Source organism: Equus asinus, chromosome X (genome assembly GCF_041296235.1).
Source record: "Equus asinus isolate D_3611 breed Donkey chromosome X, EquAss-T2T_v2, whole genome shotgun sequence".
Taxonomy (NCBI): Eukaryota; Metazoa; Chordata; class Mammalia; order Perissodactyla; family Equidae; genus Equus; species Equus asinus.
Window position 1 is genome coordinate 14340101 of NC_091820.1, and position 17964 is coordinate 14358064.

General features: G+C 39.4%; 1 protein-coding gene across 6 annotated transcripts in view; it reads left to right on the forward strand.

Moving 5' to 3' along the window:
* The window catches only part of CDKL5 (cyclin dependent kinase like 5), a 185842-nt gene that overhangs the window by 79494 nt on the left and 88384 nt on the right, over nucleotides 1-17964 (forward strand). For 3 of the 6 annotated variants that reach the window (XM_070502015.1, XM_070502017.1, XM_070502018.1), the window contains exon 4: nucleotides 5178-5680. The exons of 2 other annotated variants lie outside the window; for them this stretch is intronic. In XM_070502015.1, coding sequence (XP_070358116.1) covers nucleotides 5318-5680 — 363 coding nt within the window. In that variant the 5' untranslated portion in view covers nucleotides 5178-5317. Of the gene's footprint in view, nucleotides 1-1549; nucleotides 1806-5177; nucleotides 5681-17964 lie in introns of those variants that run through there. One more of the 6 variants, XM_070502016.1, reaches the window with a different exon arrangement.

Genomic DNA, 17964 nt, shown 5'->3' on the forward strand with positions numbered 1-17964 from the left:
ATTCTCTTCCTTTCTCTGTGTGGATCTGACTTTCTGACCTATATCATTTTCCTTCTCTCTGAAGAACTTTTTAAAACAATTTTTACTAGGCAGGTCTAATGATGACACGTTTACTCAGTTTTGGTTTATCTGACAAAGTCTTTATTTCTTCTTCACTTTTGAGGAATAATTTCTCTGAATATCTTCTAGGTCAGTGGTTTTTTTCTTTCAACCCTTTAAATATTTTACTTCATGGCTTCTGATAAGAAGTCGGATGTACTTGTTGTGCTTGTTCTCTATAGGTAAAGTGTTTTTTTTCCCCTCTGACTTCTTTCATGATATTCTCTTTGTGTTTGGTTTTCTGTAGTTTGAATGTGATGTGTTTAGGTGTAGGTTTTTTGGTATTTCTCCTGCTTGGTGTTCTCTGAGCTTCCTGGATGTGTGGTTTGATGTCTGTTATTAATTTTGGAAGATTCTCAGCCATTATTCCTTCAAATATTTCTTTTCCTTCGTCTCATTCTTCTCCTTCTGGTGTTCTAGTTATACCTTTTATAATTGTCCCATTGTTCTTGGGTAATCTGATCTGTTTTTTTAAATTCTTTTTTCTCTTTGCATTTTAGTTTGAGAGATTTCTATTGACATAGCTTTAAGCTCACTGATTCTTTCCTCAGCCATGGCCAATCTACTGATGAGTCTATTAAAGGCATTATTCATTTTTGTCATAGTGTTTTTGATTTCTAGCATTTTCTTTTAATTCTTCCTTAGAGTTGTGAATGCTTACATTACTCACCTGTTCTTGCATGTTGTCTACTACATTAGAGCTCTTAACATAGTACTCATAGTTATTTTAAATTCCCTATCTGAAATTATCCCTGATAATCTCCAAATCTGTGCCATATCTGAGTCTGGTTCTGATGCTTTCTTTGTCTCCTCAGACTGTGTTTTTTCTTGCCTTTGAGCATGCTTTTTAATGTTTTTTAAAAGTTAGTATATATTGGAACTGTGGTAAATAGGCTTTTAGTGTAATATTTTATGTTAATTGGCTAGGAGCTGGGCTGTGTTTAATGTTCATTGTAGGTGTAGGTGCCAGAGGCTTCAGTTTCCTCTAGTGTCTTTCTTTTGTTTATTTTTCACTCCCATTGTCTTTGGGTTTTCCTACCTATGAACTTCTTTTTAAATAGAGTCTGTTTCTTGCAACTCTTTCAGTTGTAATCCACTGTTACTGTACTGGAACCCTGGTGACATAGTGGTAGAGTGTGGGGAAGGGGAAGTGTTTTATAATCTTAGGACCAAATCTTAGTCTTTTGGTGGGCCTCAGCCCTGGGCTGCATGCAACCTTCAGAAATATTTCTTAGCCGTTTTTCCTCTCTTCCTTTTAGATGAAACAAGAAGGCTAGAGGGGGCTGTAGTTGTCTTATTTCTCCTCTCCCAGGAGTACATATAAGGCTCTGGTAAATGTTTGGTGCATTGGCTTTTGTTATGGAGAACATTCTGGGCTTATTTCAAAACTGTTACATTTTCCCTGGGCATATTTCAAAATGGTTACTTTCCCCTTCCTCTTATCCAAAAGGGAGAAGATTTTTATTGGATCTTCACCCTGGGCGTATTTCAGAGTTGTTACATTTCTCTTGCTCTTACCCAAAAGAGGAGGAGATTGTTCTTGGATCTTCACAGTCATAACCTGGTGAGGTTCCTGGAGGTAAAGCCACGAGAGCGTGGAGGCTGTCCTAAGACTAGGCCCCCAGGACTTCTTACTCTCAAGCTTTTGTTAAAATTACCATTTAAGTTTTCTTACTAGTGTTTCACTCCAGCAGCTTCTGCTCCAGGTAAGCTGATCTTGAATGTGATTCTCTGTATTTGCCCGTCTCTCCAGATTTTAGGAGTTCAGTTTGCCCTTTGTCTTCAATTCTCTGATAAGCCTAAGAAAAGTTTTTGATTTCCAGTTTGTTCAGGTTTTTTCTTGCTGTGGAGAAAGCAGTAACAATATCTAAGCACTTTTACATGTTAGAACTGAAACGTGAAATCTCACATTTATATATATATATATATATATATATATATTTTAAAGATTTTATTTTTTTCCTTTTTCTCCCCAAAGCCCCCTGGTACATAGTTGTATATTCTTTGCTGTGGGTTCTTCTAGTTGTGGCATGTGGGATGCTGCCTCAGCGTGGTTTGATGAGCAGTGCCATGTCCGTGCCCAGGATTCGAACCAATGAAACACTGGGCCGCCTGCAGCGGAGTGCGCAAACTTAACCACTCGGCCATGGGGCCAGCCCCTTACATTTATATTTTAAAACTGGAAATATCTTGTCCAGTTTAAAAATAATCTTCAGCAAGAGGCTTTTAATTTTCCTATGAACCATTTGCTTAGCCGAGATGACTCATTCTCAGTTGTTTTTATCCCTTTGAATCTCAGATCTATATATTTTCAAAGTGCTTAGTAAGAACTTTTTCAGAACAAAATATTTGAAAAACTTAAGAACTTCATGTAATTCTAGAAAATTGCTAATAACTTTATCCTAAATTAACTAGAATTATTGATTTTCTTTTCCCCTTACAGCACTGTTTTTTGTTGTATCAGATACCTTCTATCAACCATACTAAAGTAGTTTCAGGATTATTTTCTTTAACCTTCACTTGTTATTATTTTATCCCACTTGTTTTTGAAGAAATAACTTAATTTTCTAAGGCACTTTGACATCTCTGGAGACTAAACTCTGTTTAAATTTGAAAAACTAATAAGAATAAATGCCTAACTCTTATGTTGCCAATGGTTTATTTTCAATTAACCTTGAAGAATGTATTAATTATAAACTATAGATCTCAGTGACTTTAGCTTAATAGGATTACTTTCAGAATCTGTGTGATAGAGAACAATTTGGTGAAAATGTGTTATTTAAGTAACAGAGAAACTACTGTGTGTACTTTAAAGCCTTATAATTTGATTACTTGCAAAAAAAATTACATTTTGGGAGCCTTCAGTTTCTATCCTTGAAGATAGATGTAACCAATTCGGTCACTTGAGACTTTGTAAATTCCATTAACCTTGCCCTTTTTTTAGGTTTCATTTTGTTTTATTTTTCTCACTGAATCTACTGTGAGGAATAGCCATTAAATCAAGAAACAAATTAGTTGCATGGTATTTAAGATTGCTTATTAGTTGGCAAATTCATATTATGTTTATTTTAAGAAATATTTTTCTCTTTTAGTTTTCCTAATTATTTAAAATGAATAGCTATCTTTGGGAATTAAAGATTTTGGGGTTTTTTTGAAGAGAGAGAACTAAGATATTAAATATGTGTTATCTTAATATACTAAATAAAGTTTGTTTTAAAAAATGATGAGTCAGTGCTGTATTGAAATGATTTGGTTGAAAATAACTACTTTTTGCTATGTGGTAATCAATTAGCTGTGATCCCTTTTTAAGGTAAGATCCATTTGTCTAACATGCTCTGAATTAGAGGCAGAAACCTTTCCCCAGGCTTTTGCTTAGAGACATTTCTTGTAAAGAAATAGGGCTGTCCGGGGAGGAAATGGAGAAAGAATAGCAGGTCTGCAGCAGTGGCACAGTTACGTGTTATGTCGCAGGCCAGATTCCACCCGCCCTCAATAGATTAGTGAGTGATATCAGTGTTGCTCCTCCTGAAATTTAAAAAAAAAAGCCTCTTGATATATTATAACAGTATCCTAGAAGAAACCCACAAGAATGAACACAGTGTATCAGTAGTTTAGTCTTAACAAGAAAAGTTTCCATGTGCTAACGATTCAACTGAAGATAATGGTTCACATTCAGTAAATAAGTATGTAAATTGAGGCCCCTGTTGTCAGGGACCTGACTTCTAATCCCCAGATAAGGAGGGAGCAGCAGCTCCTTTTTTTGTCCTGATCTTGGTTCTTCCTGCTAACTGGGATGGCACCTATCTTTTCAAAATGCCCCCTCATTCATCACAGCAGTCAGTATCACAGCAGCAGTACTGATCACCTGTTCCCCCCACCAGAGACTCTCAGGACGAGCCCCATGATTCCTGACATCCTCTTTTACATTTTGTCACCACCAAAACTCACTGCACGGATCCCTCATCCCTGTACTTCTCTGTACATCCTTCAATTGCATCCCGTTTCTTCCCCCAACCTTCCCACTGTTCGCTCGAGCTGCTACTGTTCCCTGAACTGCCGTTAGAAATTTCTCCCATGGCCTCAGTCTTGCTCCAGACTCACAGTATAATCTTGCTTTCTTCTTCTGGGCTTCTTGGCTGCTGTCAAGCAGATGCTTAAGGTAACCCCCTCCGGCACCAGTTGGCTACCTCTGCCTCTACCTGGTAACCATGCTGCTGCCCTTGAGCTCCTGGAGTACAGTGGGTTCTTGTCCCTTCGGATTGTTGCCCATGCTGCTTCCTTCACATGCAGTGGTTTTTCCAGTCTTCGCCTGGCTGACTCTATACAGTCTGATTTGGGTTTCCTTACGTTATCCTCTGTCAGTACCTGTTTGTTTCCTTCTTAGGACTTATTTAAATTTGCAATTGTGTATTCACTTACTCACTTAGCCTTTTTCACGGATTCTAAGATATACATTTCTCCCCACATTTCTGAAATTGGGGCACAACTTATAGTGGGTGCCTTGATTGCTTTCTGAATGGTAAGTAAAATAATGGTGTATCTTACAATCAGTTGTGTCTGAGAATTAATAAAATACTGTACTTTTAATTATCTGTTTCCCTCAGTTGAATTCTATTTTACTCATCAGTAGGAATCAGTGCCCAGTACAGTACCTTGCACCTAGTAGGCACTGAATAAATAATGCTCGAATGAACGTCATTACCTGTTTGGGAATGATGGCCCTAATATGTCTGAAGATAAACCAGTCAATACTTGCATGTGAATTTTTAATTCAGTTTCTGTGTTTGAGTCTTTATCTTTGAAGATTACTTTATTCTGGAATTGAAGGAGACCTTTAGATGTGTCTATTTTGTTCCCACATTTATGTAACTTTTCCCATTATTGGTATATGTACATCCTTATTTAGAAGTATATACTCACTGTGTGTGAAATGAATCCACATAAGCTTTTATCAGATATCAGCAGTTGTCTTTCATGAGGGGGAAGAGTGAGGAAGGTATCAAAGAATAGCAGACTTGTGAACTTGAGACAGTTTTGAGTGCTTGAACTTACTCTTTCATTTTACTTCATCCTCCAAGGAGTGCAATCACTTGGCGTGCCTACTTCACTTCTTTTAAGCGAAAGAACAGCAAACAGGCAACATGAGTGATTGAGTGCCTTGAGTGCCTTAGGCCAACTCCACGACAAGGTTCAAGCTTACTCTACCACTGGAGGGAAGATGTGGCTCTCAGTCATTTTCATTTTTCGAATCCTGCTCCTGGGGACAGCAGTTGAGTCAGCCTGGGATGATGAGCAGTTTGGCTTTCGTTGTAACACTCGACAGCCTGGTTGTGAAAATGTCTGTTATGATAAGTCCTTTCCAATCTCTCACGTGTGCTTCTGGGTCCTGCAGATCATATTTGTGTCTGTCCCCACACTCTTGTACCTAGCGCATGTGTTCTATGTGATGCGAAAAGAAGAGAAGTTGAACAAGAAAGAGGAGGAACACAAAGTTGCCCAAACCAATGGTGTCAACGTGGAGATGCACTTGCAGGAGATCGAAATCAAGAAGATGAAGTATGGCATTGAAGAACACGGCAAGGTGAAAGTCAGGGGGGGCTTGCTGCGAACCTATACCATCAGTATCTTCTTCAGGTCTCTCTTTGAGGTGGCGTTCCTGCTGATCCAGTGGTACCTCTATGGATTCAGCCTGAATGCAATTTACACTTGCAAACGAGACCCCTGCCCGCATCAGGTGGACTGCTTCCTCTCTCGCCCCACAGAGAAAAGCATCTTTACCCTCTTCATGCTGGTGGTGTCCTTGGTGTCTCTTGCCTTGAACATCATCGAGCTACTCTGTGTCTTATTCAAGGGCATTAAGGACCGTTCAAAGGATCTGGAAAGTGAGACTTACCACAATACATCTGCTCTGCAGAGCCCTTCCAATGGCTCCTCATCAACTGCTCTTCTCTCTACCACGTCCCCTCCTAGGGACAAGCTGGTTCTTGGAGACAGAAACAGTTCTTCCTGCCGCAATTACAACAAACAAGGAAGTGAGCAAAACCATGCTAATTACAGTGCATAGCAAGATTGAATGGGGCTGGCAGGAAGCACCCCTCTAGCTCACACGCACAACCTTTGATTTCCTTCCTGATAAGCAGAATTCTAAAATAACCTGGTTACTGGCACTAGCCATTGTAGACCAGCAGCCCTTCTGTAGAGCCAGCAGTCATGCCAGCAGCAGCTTAATGATGTAGAGATCTAGACACATGCTTGAAAGCATTACAGTTCTGCTCAATTGTTAAAGAAAAGGAAGGTGCAGTAGAAAGTGTACTTTTGTTCCAGTGGAGATGGTACTCAACAACCTCAGTCTTAAGGCCTAGCAGGCTAAAGACATTAGACTACCAGGGTTCTTTTGGGGTGTCTGGGATAGGAGGGTGAAAAGAGAGGGATTAATGGAGGCACATGTTGGTATTTAAAGTGGTTGACTCAAAGGATTTACATCTAAATAAAAGTTGTATTAGGTGAGACGTAAGTAAGGACTTTTTCTCCAGTACTCCCCTAGAATGGTTCAGCGTTTGTGAAAGAGTGATAGATATTTGCCATGTATTGGTACAAACAGATTCAGTATAAACTCGAGAACATAGATTTTAAGATGACACATACACAGTGTTCACATTTGAGCCTTTCTCGTGGATTTGTGATGTGGGCCATATGATGTTTACATTACACAATTCCTACTGTGAAAGTAAAGCACCGTTTTTCTTTTTCCTAATCCCCCCATCCCATGTATCCCATTAGGGATACTGGTCCTGTTCATTATTTTTGCTCTTTTGTAGAAAGATGTCATGAATGATTTCTTTTTTCTGAACTGTAACCATTGATGCCTGAATGATAGAATTTTAGTACTGTAAACAGCACTCATTAATGTGAGAAACTTAAAAGAAATGCTTACAGAGTTGGACCATTAAATGTTCTTACATGAATTTTGCAGTGACTGATAGTTCTTGGTTTTATCCTACTTAATAAACCTTACTTAATAAACATTATTTCAGAACTTACATTCTGTTATGAGTTTGGCAGTCTGTCTTTTGGGGGTGACCAGCATTTTTGATGTTTGTACTAAGATTTTGTTTGGAATGCAAGAGAGGTTGAAAGAAGTTTGAGTTTTACCCATGTAATTAATTTGTTTGAAATACATACCATACTAAAGAAATCTAACCATTTCTTCAAATGCCTTCTTTAAAGCTGATCGCAGAAGCTTGGTGAAAATGCCAAACTTAATACTTTGTTCTTGCATGACAGCTACATAAGCAATTTTATACACTAATTAGTTTAACATTTCATGTTAAACTGCTGTCGTGTTCACCTTTATTGCATGCAATGTAGACCAAGTTCATCATATATTCTAAAGAGTATTCTTTATTCAATAAAGTTTTAAGACAGCAACCCACATGTCTGCCTTCTCTGAGAACTTCTGGCTGCACTGATCTTTCCCAGTCTTTTCCACTCTTCCTTGGCACATCTGAATCTAAGCAAAATACACTAGAATCAGGTTTTTAGAAATATAATTGCAGTGACTACGTTAAAAAGGTTTTAGTATCTTTAATCATATGTAGCAGGATCACAGGTGTCCTCACTACTTTCAGATGTGCAAAAAAATGTAGCTTCTTATTTTCTTTTAACTAATCCACTCTTCATCAGAAGCTTCCTCCCACGCTACAGGGCATTGGGGGATGGAGAAGATGGGGACAACTTAAACATTAAATCTGCCAATCCACAGGATCTTGCTTTGACAGTTAAACAGTCTCATTTGGAAAACCCAGTCTCTTGGTTCAACGAAGAGTCTTTCAGATTTTCTTCTCACAAGCCCTTTCATGAGGAATAATCTCCATTATTTACTAGTGGGATGTGTGTTTCTGTGGGGCGCTGCAAAGCTTCTGAAACTTTGGAATTAAATTGAACACCGCCACCCTCACTTCCTGTTTCACATTCATTTTCACGTATTGCTTCCTTGATTTTCTTTAAAGTTTTTGAGATAATTATTGATTCACATACAATTGTAAGAAATAATAGATTCCATCTATCCTTTAATCTCTCCCAATAGGAACATCTTGCATAATTATAGTAGAATATCATAACCAGAAAACTGACATTAATATAATCCATCAACTTACTCAGATTTCACCTGTTTTGTGTGCGCTCATTTGTGTGTGTGGATTTGTGTGACCACCACAGTAAGGATGCAGAACAGTTTTATCAGAAGAATCCCTTGTGCTATCTTTTTACAGCCACAGCCACATCCCTCCCTTCCCCTCGCCCTAACCTCTTAGCAACCACTAATCTGCTCATCTCTATAATTTTGTCATTTCAAGAATGCTATTTAAATGGAATGATACAGCATGTAACCTTTTGAGATTGACTTTTTTTCACTCAGCAGAACTCCCTTGAGAGCCATCCAACTTTTTCTGTGAACCAGTAGTTTGTTCTTTTTTGTTACTGAGTAGTAGTCTATAGAATGGAGGTACCACAGTTTATTCACCTGGTGGAGATTGTTTCCAGTTTTTGGCTATTACAAACACAGCTTCTACGAACATTCGTGTACAGGTTTTTTGTGAGCATAAGTTTTCATTTTCCTAGGATAAATGCCCAAGAGTGTAATTGCTGAGTTGTATGGTAAGTGTATAGTTTTTTTTTTGTTTTTTGGTCTTTTTTGAGGAAGATTAGCCCTGAGCTAACATCTGCCGCCAATCTTCCTCTCTTTGCTGAGGAAGACTGGCCTGGAGCTGACATCCGTGCCCATCTTCCTTTACTTCATATGTGGGACACCTACCACAGCATGGCTTGCCAAGTGGTGCCATGTCCACACCCGGGATCCGAACCCGCGAACCCTGGGCCACCGACGCGGGCCGCCGAAGTGGAATGTGCGAATTTAACTGCTGAGCCACCGGGCCGCCCCTAAGGGATTTTTAAAATATATGCAGGCATACCTTGGAGATATTGTGGGTTTGGTTCTAGACCACTGCAATGAAGCAAATATCACAATAAAGTGAATCACATGAACTTTTTGGTTTCCCAGTGCATGTGAAAGTTATATTTACACTATACTGTAGTCTGTCATGTGTGCAATTGCATTATGTCTAAGAAAACGATGTACATACCTTAATTTTAAAATGCTTTATTGCTAAAAACTACTAACTATCATCTGAGCCTTCAGCAAGTCATAATCTTTTTGCTGGTGGAGGGTCTTGTAAAAAATGTGTTATCTGTGAAGTGCAATAAAATGATTATGCCTGTATTCTGGATTAAAAATTCTATGCCAGATATGTTTGAAAACATTTTCTCCCAGCTTGTAGCTTATCTTTTCATCACTTAATAACGTCTTTCACAGAGCAAATATTTTAATTTGATAACATCATTTTTCAATTTTTCCTTTTATGGATTGTATTTTCGGTGGTGACTCTAAGAACTCTTTGTCTAGTCCTAAAGATTTTCTCCTTTGTTTGCTTTTACAAGCTTTATTGATTTCTATTTTGCATTTAAGTCCATGATCTACTGTGAGTTAATTTTTGTATAACTTGTGAGATCTAGGTTGCGGTTTTATTTGGCCTGTGATTATCCAGTTGCTCTAACACCGTTTGTTGAAAAGTCTGTCCTTCCTCCATTGAATTGCCTTTGCAGGCAACAATCAGTTGGGCATAATTGTGTGGTTCTATCTCTGGGTTCTCTGATCTATCCCATTGATCTATGTGTTTATCCTTCTGCTGGTATCATACTGTCTTAATTTCTGTCATGTAGCTCTGTAGTAAGTCTTTTGTTGTTAGTACTGTCAAGTCCATTCTGACTCCTGGTGACCCTGTATATAGAAGAGCAAACCCTGCCTGGTCTTTTTGTGCCATCCTTTTACCTTCTGGTGCTATATCAGCCAGTGCTCTGCTGCTCTTCACAGGGTTGTCATGGCCAATTTTTTCAGAAGTGAGTGGCCACGTCTGTCTTAGTCTGGAAGCTCCACTGAAGCCTGTCCACCATGGGTGACCCTGCTGGTATTTGAAATCCCAGTGTCATAGCTTTCAGCATCACAGTAACATGCAGCCACCACAGTATGACAACTGACTAATGGGTTTTGTGATTCCCTGACCAGGAAACAAACCTGGGCTGCAGTGTTGACAGTGCCGAATCTTAACCACTAGACCACCAGGGCTGGCTATAGTAAGCCTTAATATCAGGTATAATGATTCCTCCCACTTTATTCTGCTTTTTCAAAATTTCTTTAGCTATTCCAGGCCATGTGCCTTTCCATTTCAATTTTAGAATAAACTTGCCTATGTCTGTAAAACACTTGCTGGGATTTTGGTAGGAATTGCATTAAATCTATATATCAATTTGGGGAGAATTGGCATCTTGTTGAATCTTGTAATACATGAGTACAATATGTTTCTCACTATGTAGATTTTATTCAATTTTTTTCATCAATGTTATAATTTTTAGGATAAAGATCCTATACATATTTCATTAGGTTTGTATCTGACTTTAATTTCTTTGGAGCAATTGTAAATGGTATTTTGTTTTTAATTTCTGTCTTCACATTTTTGTTGTTTGTATATAGAAATATTGATTTTTTATTAAGATTATGATAGTTAACAACTTTGTGAAATTACAGTTGTACATCATTACTAGTCATGTTGTAGGTACACCACTTCACCCCTAGTGCCCTCCCCCCACCCCCCCCTTTTTCCTGGTAACCACTGATCAGTTCTCTTTGTCTATATGTTAACTACCACCTGTGAGTGGAGTCATACAGAGTTCATCTTTCTCTGTCTGGCTTATTTCACTCGACATAATACCCTCAAGGTCTATCCATGTTGTTGTGAATGGGACGACTTTGTCCTTTTTTATGGCCGAGTAGTATTCCATTGTATATATATATACCATATCTTCTTTATCCAATCATCACTTGCTGGGCACTTAGGTTGGTTCCATGACTTGGCTATTGTGAATAATGCTGCAATGAACATAGGAGTGCATGGGACTTTTGGAATTGCTGATTTCAGGTTCTTAGGATAGATACCCAGTAGTGGGATGGCTGGGTCATAAGGTGAAATATGATTGATTTTTGTGTGTTGATCATCTTGTATCCTACAACCTATCTAAACTCACTAGTTCTAGGAGCTTTTTTGTTGATTCCTTGGGATTTTCTATGTAGACGATCATGTCATCAGTAAATAGTGTCAGTTTTATTCCTTCATTTACAATCTGTATGCTTTTTATTTCTTTTTTTTTGGCTTATTACTCTAATTAGAACTTCTAATACTGTGTTAAGTAACAGTGATGAAAGCAGACATTCTTGTCTTGTTCCTAATCTTACAGAAAAAACATTAAGTCTTTCACCATTAAATGTCATGTTAGCTGTAGGGTTTTGTGGATGATATTTATCAAGTTGAAATTATCTTCTATTCCTAGTTTGCCAGAGAGTTTTTTTAATCATGAATGGGTGTTGGATTTTGTCAAATTCTTTTATTGCCTCAGTTGATATGATCATATGATTTTCCTTCTATACCCTGTTGATAATGATTTTCAAATGTTGAATCAGCTTTGCATATCTGGAATAAATCCAACTTGGTCATGGCATATATAGTTCTTATTATACATCACTGGATTTGATTTACTAATATTTTGTTGAGGATTTTTCTGCCTGAGTTCATGAGAGATATTGGTCTATAGTTTCTGGTCTGTTATTTCCTTCCTTCTTTCTTTGGGTTTATTTTCCCTGTCTAGTATTGAGGTAAGAATTTAGATTATTGATTTGAGACCTTTCCTCTTTTCTAATGTATACATTTAGTGCTATCAATTTCTTTCTTAGTACTGCTTTAGCTGCATCCCACATAATTTGGTATATTTTCATTAAGTTCTATAAAATTAAAATTTTCTTTGAGACTTCCTCTTTCTATGTTGGTTGCTTTGAAATCTTTGTCAGATAATTCTGACATCCCTGTGTTAGCATCTCTTGATAGTCTTTTCTCATTCATGTTGAGGTTTTCCTGGTTCTTAGTATAAGTGATTTCCTATTGAATCCTGGACATTTTGGATGTTATGTCATTAGACTCTGGATCTTAGTTAATCTTCTGTTTTATCTGGCCTCCTTTGGCACTGCTCTGGCAAAGGGGGGGAGGGGTGCCAGATGGGGATGGTGGTTCAGTTTCCTCACTCTGCCTCCATTGACACCTACTGGGGGGCAGGGGGTGTTTCTTGTTACTGGTGTGGGTGGGAGTTCGGCTCCCCACTAGGCCTCTGCTGGCCACCCTGGCTAGGAGGGGCAGGTATGCCTTGTTACTGCTCCCCACATGGCCTCCGCTGACACTACCCTGGCAGGGGGCAAGACATGCTCCCCACTCTGCCTTTGCTAGTGTGAATGGAGCCACAATTTTCACTGTTTCATTTGGCTGGAGTAGAGTGGTATTGTCTAAAAGTTTTCCATCTTACTAGGCTTCTCCTTTCCTGGTCCTTTAGCTTGAGAGAAGCAGGCTTTTGTTGGGGCTATTTTTTTCTCTGTGTCCATGGGCATTTCTGGGTTGCTTGTTGAAGTGGTTTTATTAGGGTTGCTTTAAAATCCTCGTCAGATAATTTCAACATCTGATTCATCTTGATGTTGATGTCTCTTGTGTTTTCTCATTCAAGTTGTGACTTTCATGGTCCTTGGTATGACGAGTGAGTTTTGATTGCATCCTGGTCATTTTAGATATTACGAGACTGTGGATCCTTAATCTTTTTTCTTTAGCAGGCAGCTTCCCTGTTGAGGGATAGAATGAGGGCCAGGGATGTGTCTCTGTTCACCTTCCCCATGGTCATTTTGGGTATTACAAGACTCTGGATCCTTGATCTTTTTTGTTTAGCAGGCAGCCTCCCTGTTGAGGCATAGAATGAGGGCTGGCGGTGTGTGTCTGTTCAGCTTCCCACTTGGCCCCCTGATACAACGTCTGCAGAAGTGTTGCTCTTACTCCCACTGCCTCCTTGCAGACTGGTGAGGTAGATCATCAGGTCCTCGCTTGGCCCTGCTAACACCTTCCCAGCAAAAGTGGACCCCTGATTCATACTGCCTTATTGCCTCTGGTCCATCCTGCAGACACTACCCTGGCAGGGGACTTGGGGGAGATGGAAGATCAGCTCCTAACTGGACCCGCCAACACCACAAGGTGGGGAATGGGAGCACTGCCTGCTTCTGCCAGGCAGGGGATGGAAGATTAGCTCCCCACTCAGCCCTGCCTGTAGGGACAGCACCAGGCCAGTGAGCTGGAGCAGTGCTGCCTGCTTTTTAGGAGTGTATGTGAGTGAGTGAGTGAGTGAGTAAGAGTGTCTACCTGATTAGCCCCACTGAAACCTCAGTGGGAAGGTGGTGCAGTTTTCCCATTGATGTTTGCCTAGAGTAGGGTGAATATTGCCCCAAAGATTTTCTGTTCTTAGCCCATCCTTTTCCTGGTCTTTTGGCTGTGGGAGCAGGCTTTTCTTGGCACTTTTTTATATTTGCCTCTTGTGGGTTCCAGGTTGGAGGCTTCTGCAGCACCCTATCAGGGAAACATGGAAAACAATGAGGAAACCCACAGAACGCGCTGCCGTGGTGTTCCTCAAGTCCCGAAGTCCCGAGGCAGTCGTCCTCCTCCTTTCCACCTTGTCTTCCTGTGCTTGTTTGTGTGTTATGTACGGGGATTTTTAGTTTTAAGAAGAATCTGGGAGGAATGGGGCTACTCCATCTTTACCTAAACTAGAAGTCTCCATGTGTGTGAAAATTCTATAAACACTGCTTTATATGATAATAACATCAGTCCATTCTTCAAATATACCGTGTATCAGGCACTGTGATTGACCTCGGGGACTATAGATAGGACTGAGACATAGTCCTTACCTTCAGACACCTCACAGTTTTGTAGAGTTCAAGGAACTGTGAAATAGGTTTCAGTTTGCCCCATGACACTCAGGTAGAAAACAGAATTCTTTATTTTAGAGAGAAAACTAAATCTAGCTCCACACCACCAAGCTTGTGATATTAGTGGAGCTCTTTTGCCTCTCATTGACTGATAAGCCTCCTTTGGTGTATAGGTACCAGGCAAATGGGGAAGGGGCCTAGTCCCTCAGTACCTTGTTATTACCATGGTTACCATTGTTACCTGAGTTACCATTTTTTGCCAGGGGCTGCTGTCCAGTGGGCATTGTGTCTCAGACCCCACCTCTCCAGGCTGTGGTGCTTCGTGATCAGACTGGAGGAATCTCTCCAAGTACCACCACTGTCCGACAAGTCCCGGACAGCCCTCTGCTTCATGCAGAACCCAGAGCCCTGTGATCCTCCCAGTCCCGGAGGAACGTCAGCTCTCTCTGAGGTTAACCTGTTGGATGGGAAGTTCAGCTCTACTGCCTTTGTGAGTCTGGACTTTATAACAGTAAGTCCTGTTAGTTCTCTCCAGGGGCAGGAGGAGCCGTCAGGGACAAACTTCATGCTCTCTGAGTTCCTTTGGAAACTTGCTTTGGTGATTTGGGAATGCCCCAAAGTAGGGCATTTTGAACTTTCTCCCTGATGATGGTAATAACATTTAGCTCATGTGTTGTTCTGAGCATTTTACTTGTATCCTCTCATTCAGTCCTAATAGCAACCTGAGGAATAAGTGGTATTGTTAAACCTAATTTTCAAAAAAGGTAATTGAGGCACTGAGAAGTTAAGTATCTTGCCTAAGGTCACTGAGCTGGTAGGTGATAGAGCCAGGATTCAAATCCAGGCAATTTGCTTCTAGATCTGAAGTTCTTGCCCTTCTTCTGGGTGTGTAACAACCTTTGAGTTTTGCTTTGCTTTGTTATTATTTGTTTGAAGTCAAGATTGTGTCTGAAAGAAGTGCTTCTGGGCTTCTAAAAGGTATCACAAAATTAGATGTAATTAAAGAGTGTTTCTAGTTACAAACACTTTTTGTTTTCTTTCTTATGAAACCACATAGATAGATCTGGCAACAGGAGTATGAAAAATAACTCAACCAGTACATATCTTATGTTTTAAACTATTTGGGGTATCATCCTCTAATGAGATTTTTTGATTTGTTTCTGAAAGTAAGAAATAATGATTTTATTAGAAATTTCTCCTTTTTTGTTTATTTAGAAAATTTAACCAGATTATTTTTCATTATACACATCTATTATATATCAGATTTTTCTTATACATTTGCGATATTTTCTATTGCTTTAGGTGCCTTTTTGTTCAAATGCAGGTAGTAGAATAACTTAGAAGGACATGATTCACAAGTCTTTATATAAATATTATCTGTGCCATTAGACTGAAATTCTCCTTTAGGGGCTTATTGTAAAGCAGTTATAGTGTAGCCATGTTCCTCTGTTCAGAAAAGATTCAAACTGCCCTTTCTCTTGCTTTTTCAGTGGAAATGTTTAAATTTTTCCATTCACTTAAAATGTGGAATGAAGTTTCATTTACATACATATTTGATGTACTTGGTAGTATAATCTAACGGTTCTATTCCTTATAAACATAGACTATTAAATATAAAATTTCTGCCATGTTTTGTTAGAGAATAATGTATAATTTCTCCTAAAGTCATCCATTGATTTGCATTTTTTTCATATCATTGACTCTTAAATTGCTGCAGGCACATGCCCACTATGTGATTTATCTGAATCACTATGTGATTATCTGAAGCGGATATCTTTTTCAAATTTATAATTGATTTATCATCCATGCTGTTTGAATGCATTCTTTGTTGGTATATAAAGAATCTGTGTTAGTTCTAGCTCAAGATAAACCACAGGAGTGAGCTTTAAAACTTAAAATTAATTCATTAAGCAGACATTTGTTAAGGCATCTGCTGTAGCAAGTGTTGCTGGATGTTTGGCTGAAGGACAAGAAGGACATGATTAGTGATTGTAGAAAGCCCACATTCTAGAAGGAAAAGTCACGTGACAGCATAGTGATTGGGATGTGGTCTCTGCCCTTGAGGAGTTCACAGGCTGTCAGAGAATGAAAATGTCAAAAAAAACAGCTCATTCATTTTCAAAACTCAGGTGATTGGTCTTTTTAGCAAAATAGTATTTCATTCTTTATTTTCTGTGATGTTTTTAGTTACAGTAAAATTTACATATCTCATTTCTGTGTCTTGTGTATCCATTGCCTCCTTTCTTCTTGGTCCCTGAAATATCCTTAAGAGGTTCTTAGGGCAGCTAAACTGCCTAACTCATCCATCCCACTCCTTTGAACTGCCTTTCTTTCCTTTGTTTTTTTGCTGAGGAAGATTTGCCCTGAGCTAAAATCTGCTGCCATTCTTCCTCTTTTTGTATATGAGCCACTACCACAGCATGGCCACAGCATGACAGGGGAGTGTTGTAGGTCCATGCCCGGGAACCGAACCCAGACTGCTGAAGCAGAGTGTGTCAAACTTAACCATTAGGCCACCAGGGCTGGCCCAGGAGTGCCTTTCTGCTAGGTCTTAAGGGCCCAGAGTTGCGTGAAGTGCCTATGCTCGTAGATCTTAATTATGGTCTAGGGTGAGAAGGGCAGCCAAATGGCAAATCACAGATTCCAGTGCAGTTGTGGTTGGAGGTATGGCTAGGGTGCTAGGGACCACAAAAGAGGAACACAGAAAACAGGCTGGGGGATCCTGCAGTGCTTCCTGAAGGAGAGTTTTGAAGGAGAAAAAAGAATTCACTAGAAGTAGCAGGGTTGGCTTCCTGTCATTTAAGTAACAGCTGAAAGCATCACCTCCTTCAGTACTCCCTCACCCAAATAAATACTCTGTTGAAATTGCCCTGTTTTGCTTTCGTTATCGCAGTTACCATTATCTTCTTATCTGTTAGTTGTTTACTTATGGAAGCCTCGGAAAGCCTCTAGGCCGCATGATAGATAATACGTCTTTCTTTTCCCCAGTCTGGTGATTGACAGCAGAGTATTTTGAAATATCTATTATGTACAAAACTGCTAACCTCACTGAGACCTTTGGAGAATGTTGCTAGAAGAGGATTTCAACTACAATGCTTCAGTGGTATCTTGATGTCAAGGAACCAGACACAAGAATTTTGTTAGGTTTATAGTGTTCCTTGGCTAATTCTCTTGAGACATTGGATGCTTGAGACTTAACATTCCACAGTTGTTTCAAAGGCACGACCACTTTGGGGATTTTTTTCTCTTCCTCCTCCACCTCTTTTTTGCTTTAGCACTCAAGGTGGCATATATGAGGTCGACCAGCTTCCCTGTGTGATGGTGGTAAACGGTTCCTCTTCCGTGCCTGTGTAACAATATGTACAGTTTGCTTCCATGGACATTTTATTACATACCTAGCATATGTGAGATGAAGTGCTGGGTATTTGGATATAAAGATAAACCAGACTTAGCTCTTTCAAAAATATCACAGGCTGCTGATTTATGTTGGATACTCACCTCTTTTTATGGTAAGAGAAAGTGAATCTGGTGTTTTCTAGTTTTCTCCATAATCCATAAGATAAGATATAACAAATTTTCACTAAATTAACCAGTTACTTTGAAAATAAGTTTTTAAGAAAAGAGAAGAAAAAAATTGTTGCTATGTATGTTGAATGTATTTTTCAGTTTTATACGTGGATATAGTTATGGCAAAAAGCAGTGACTTGGAACTTTTTTCAGAATTTGCTTGTACCATTCTGTTTTCTTGTCTGCTTCTGCGTGAGCATGCCTGTCAGAAAGCATGCTCACGGGGTCCCTGGAGGTAATCCAGTGCAGTCATTTGAATAGAGAGCTTCTAAGTTTCTCCTGCTGTACTTATCGGTCTGTCACATCTTGGCAGTATTATAGTAATCCTGTACCTGAGGACCTCATGCCTTAGTAGCCTAAAGATATTAGACAAAACATAATTTCTGTTGCTTTTGAACTTT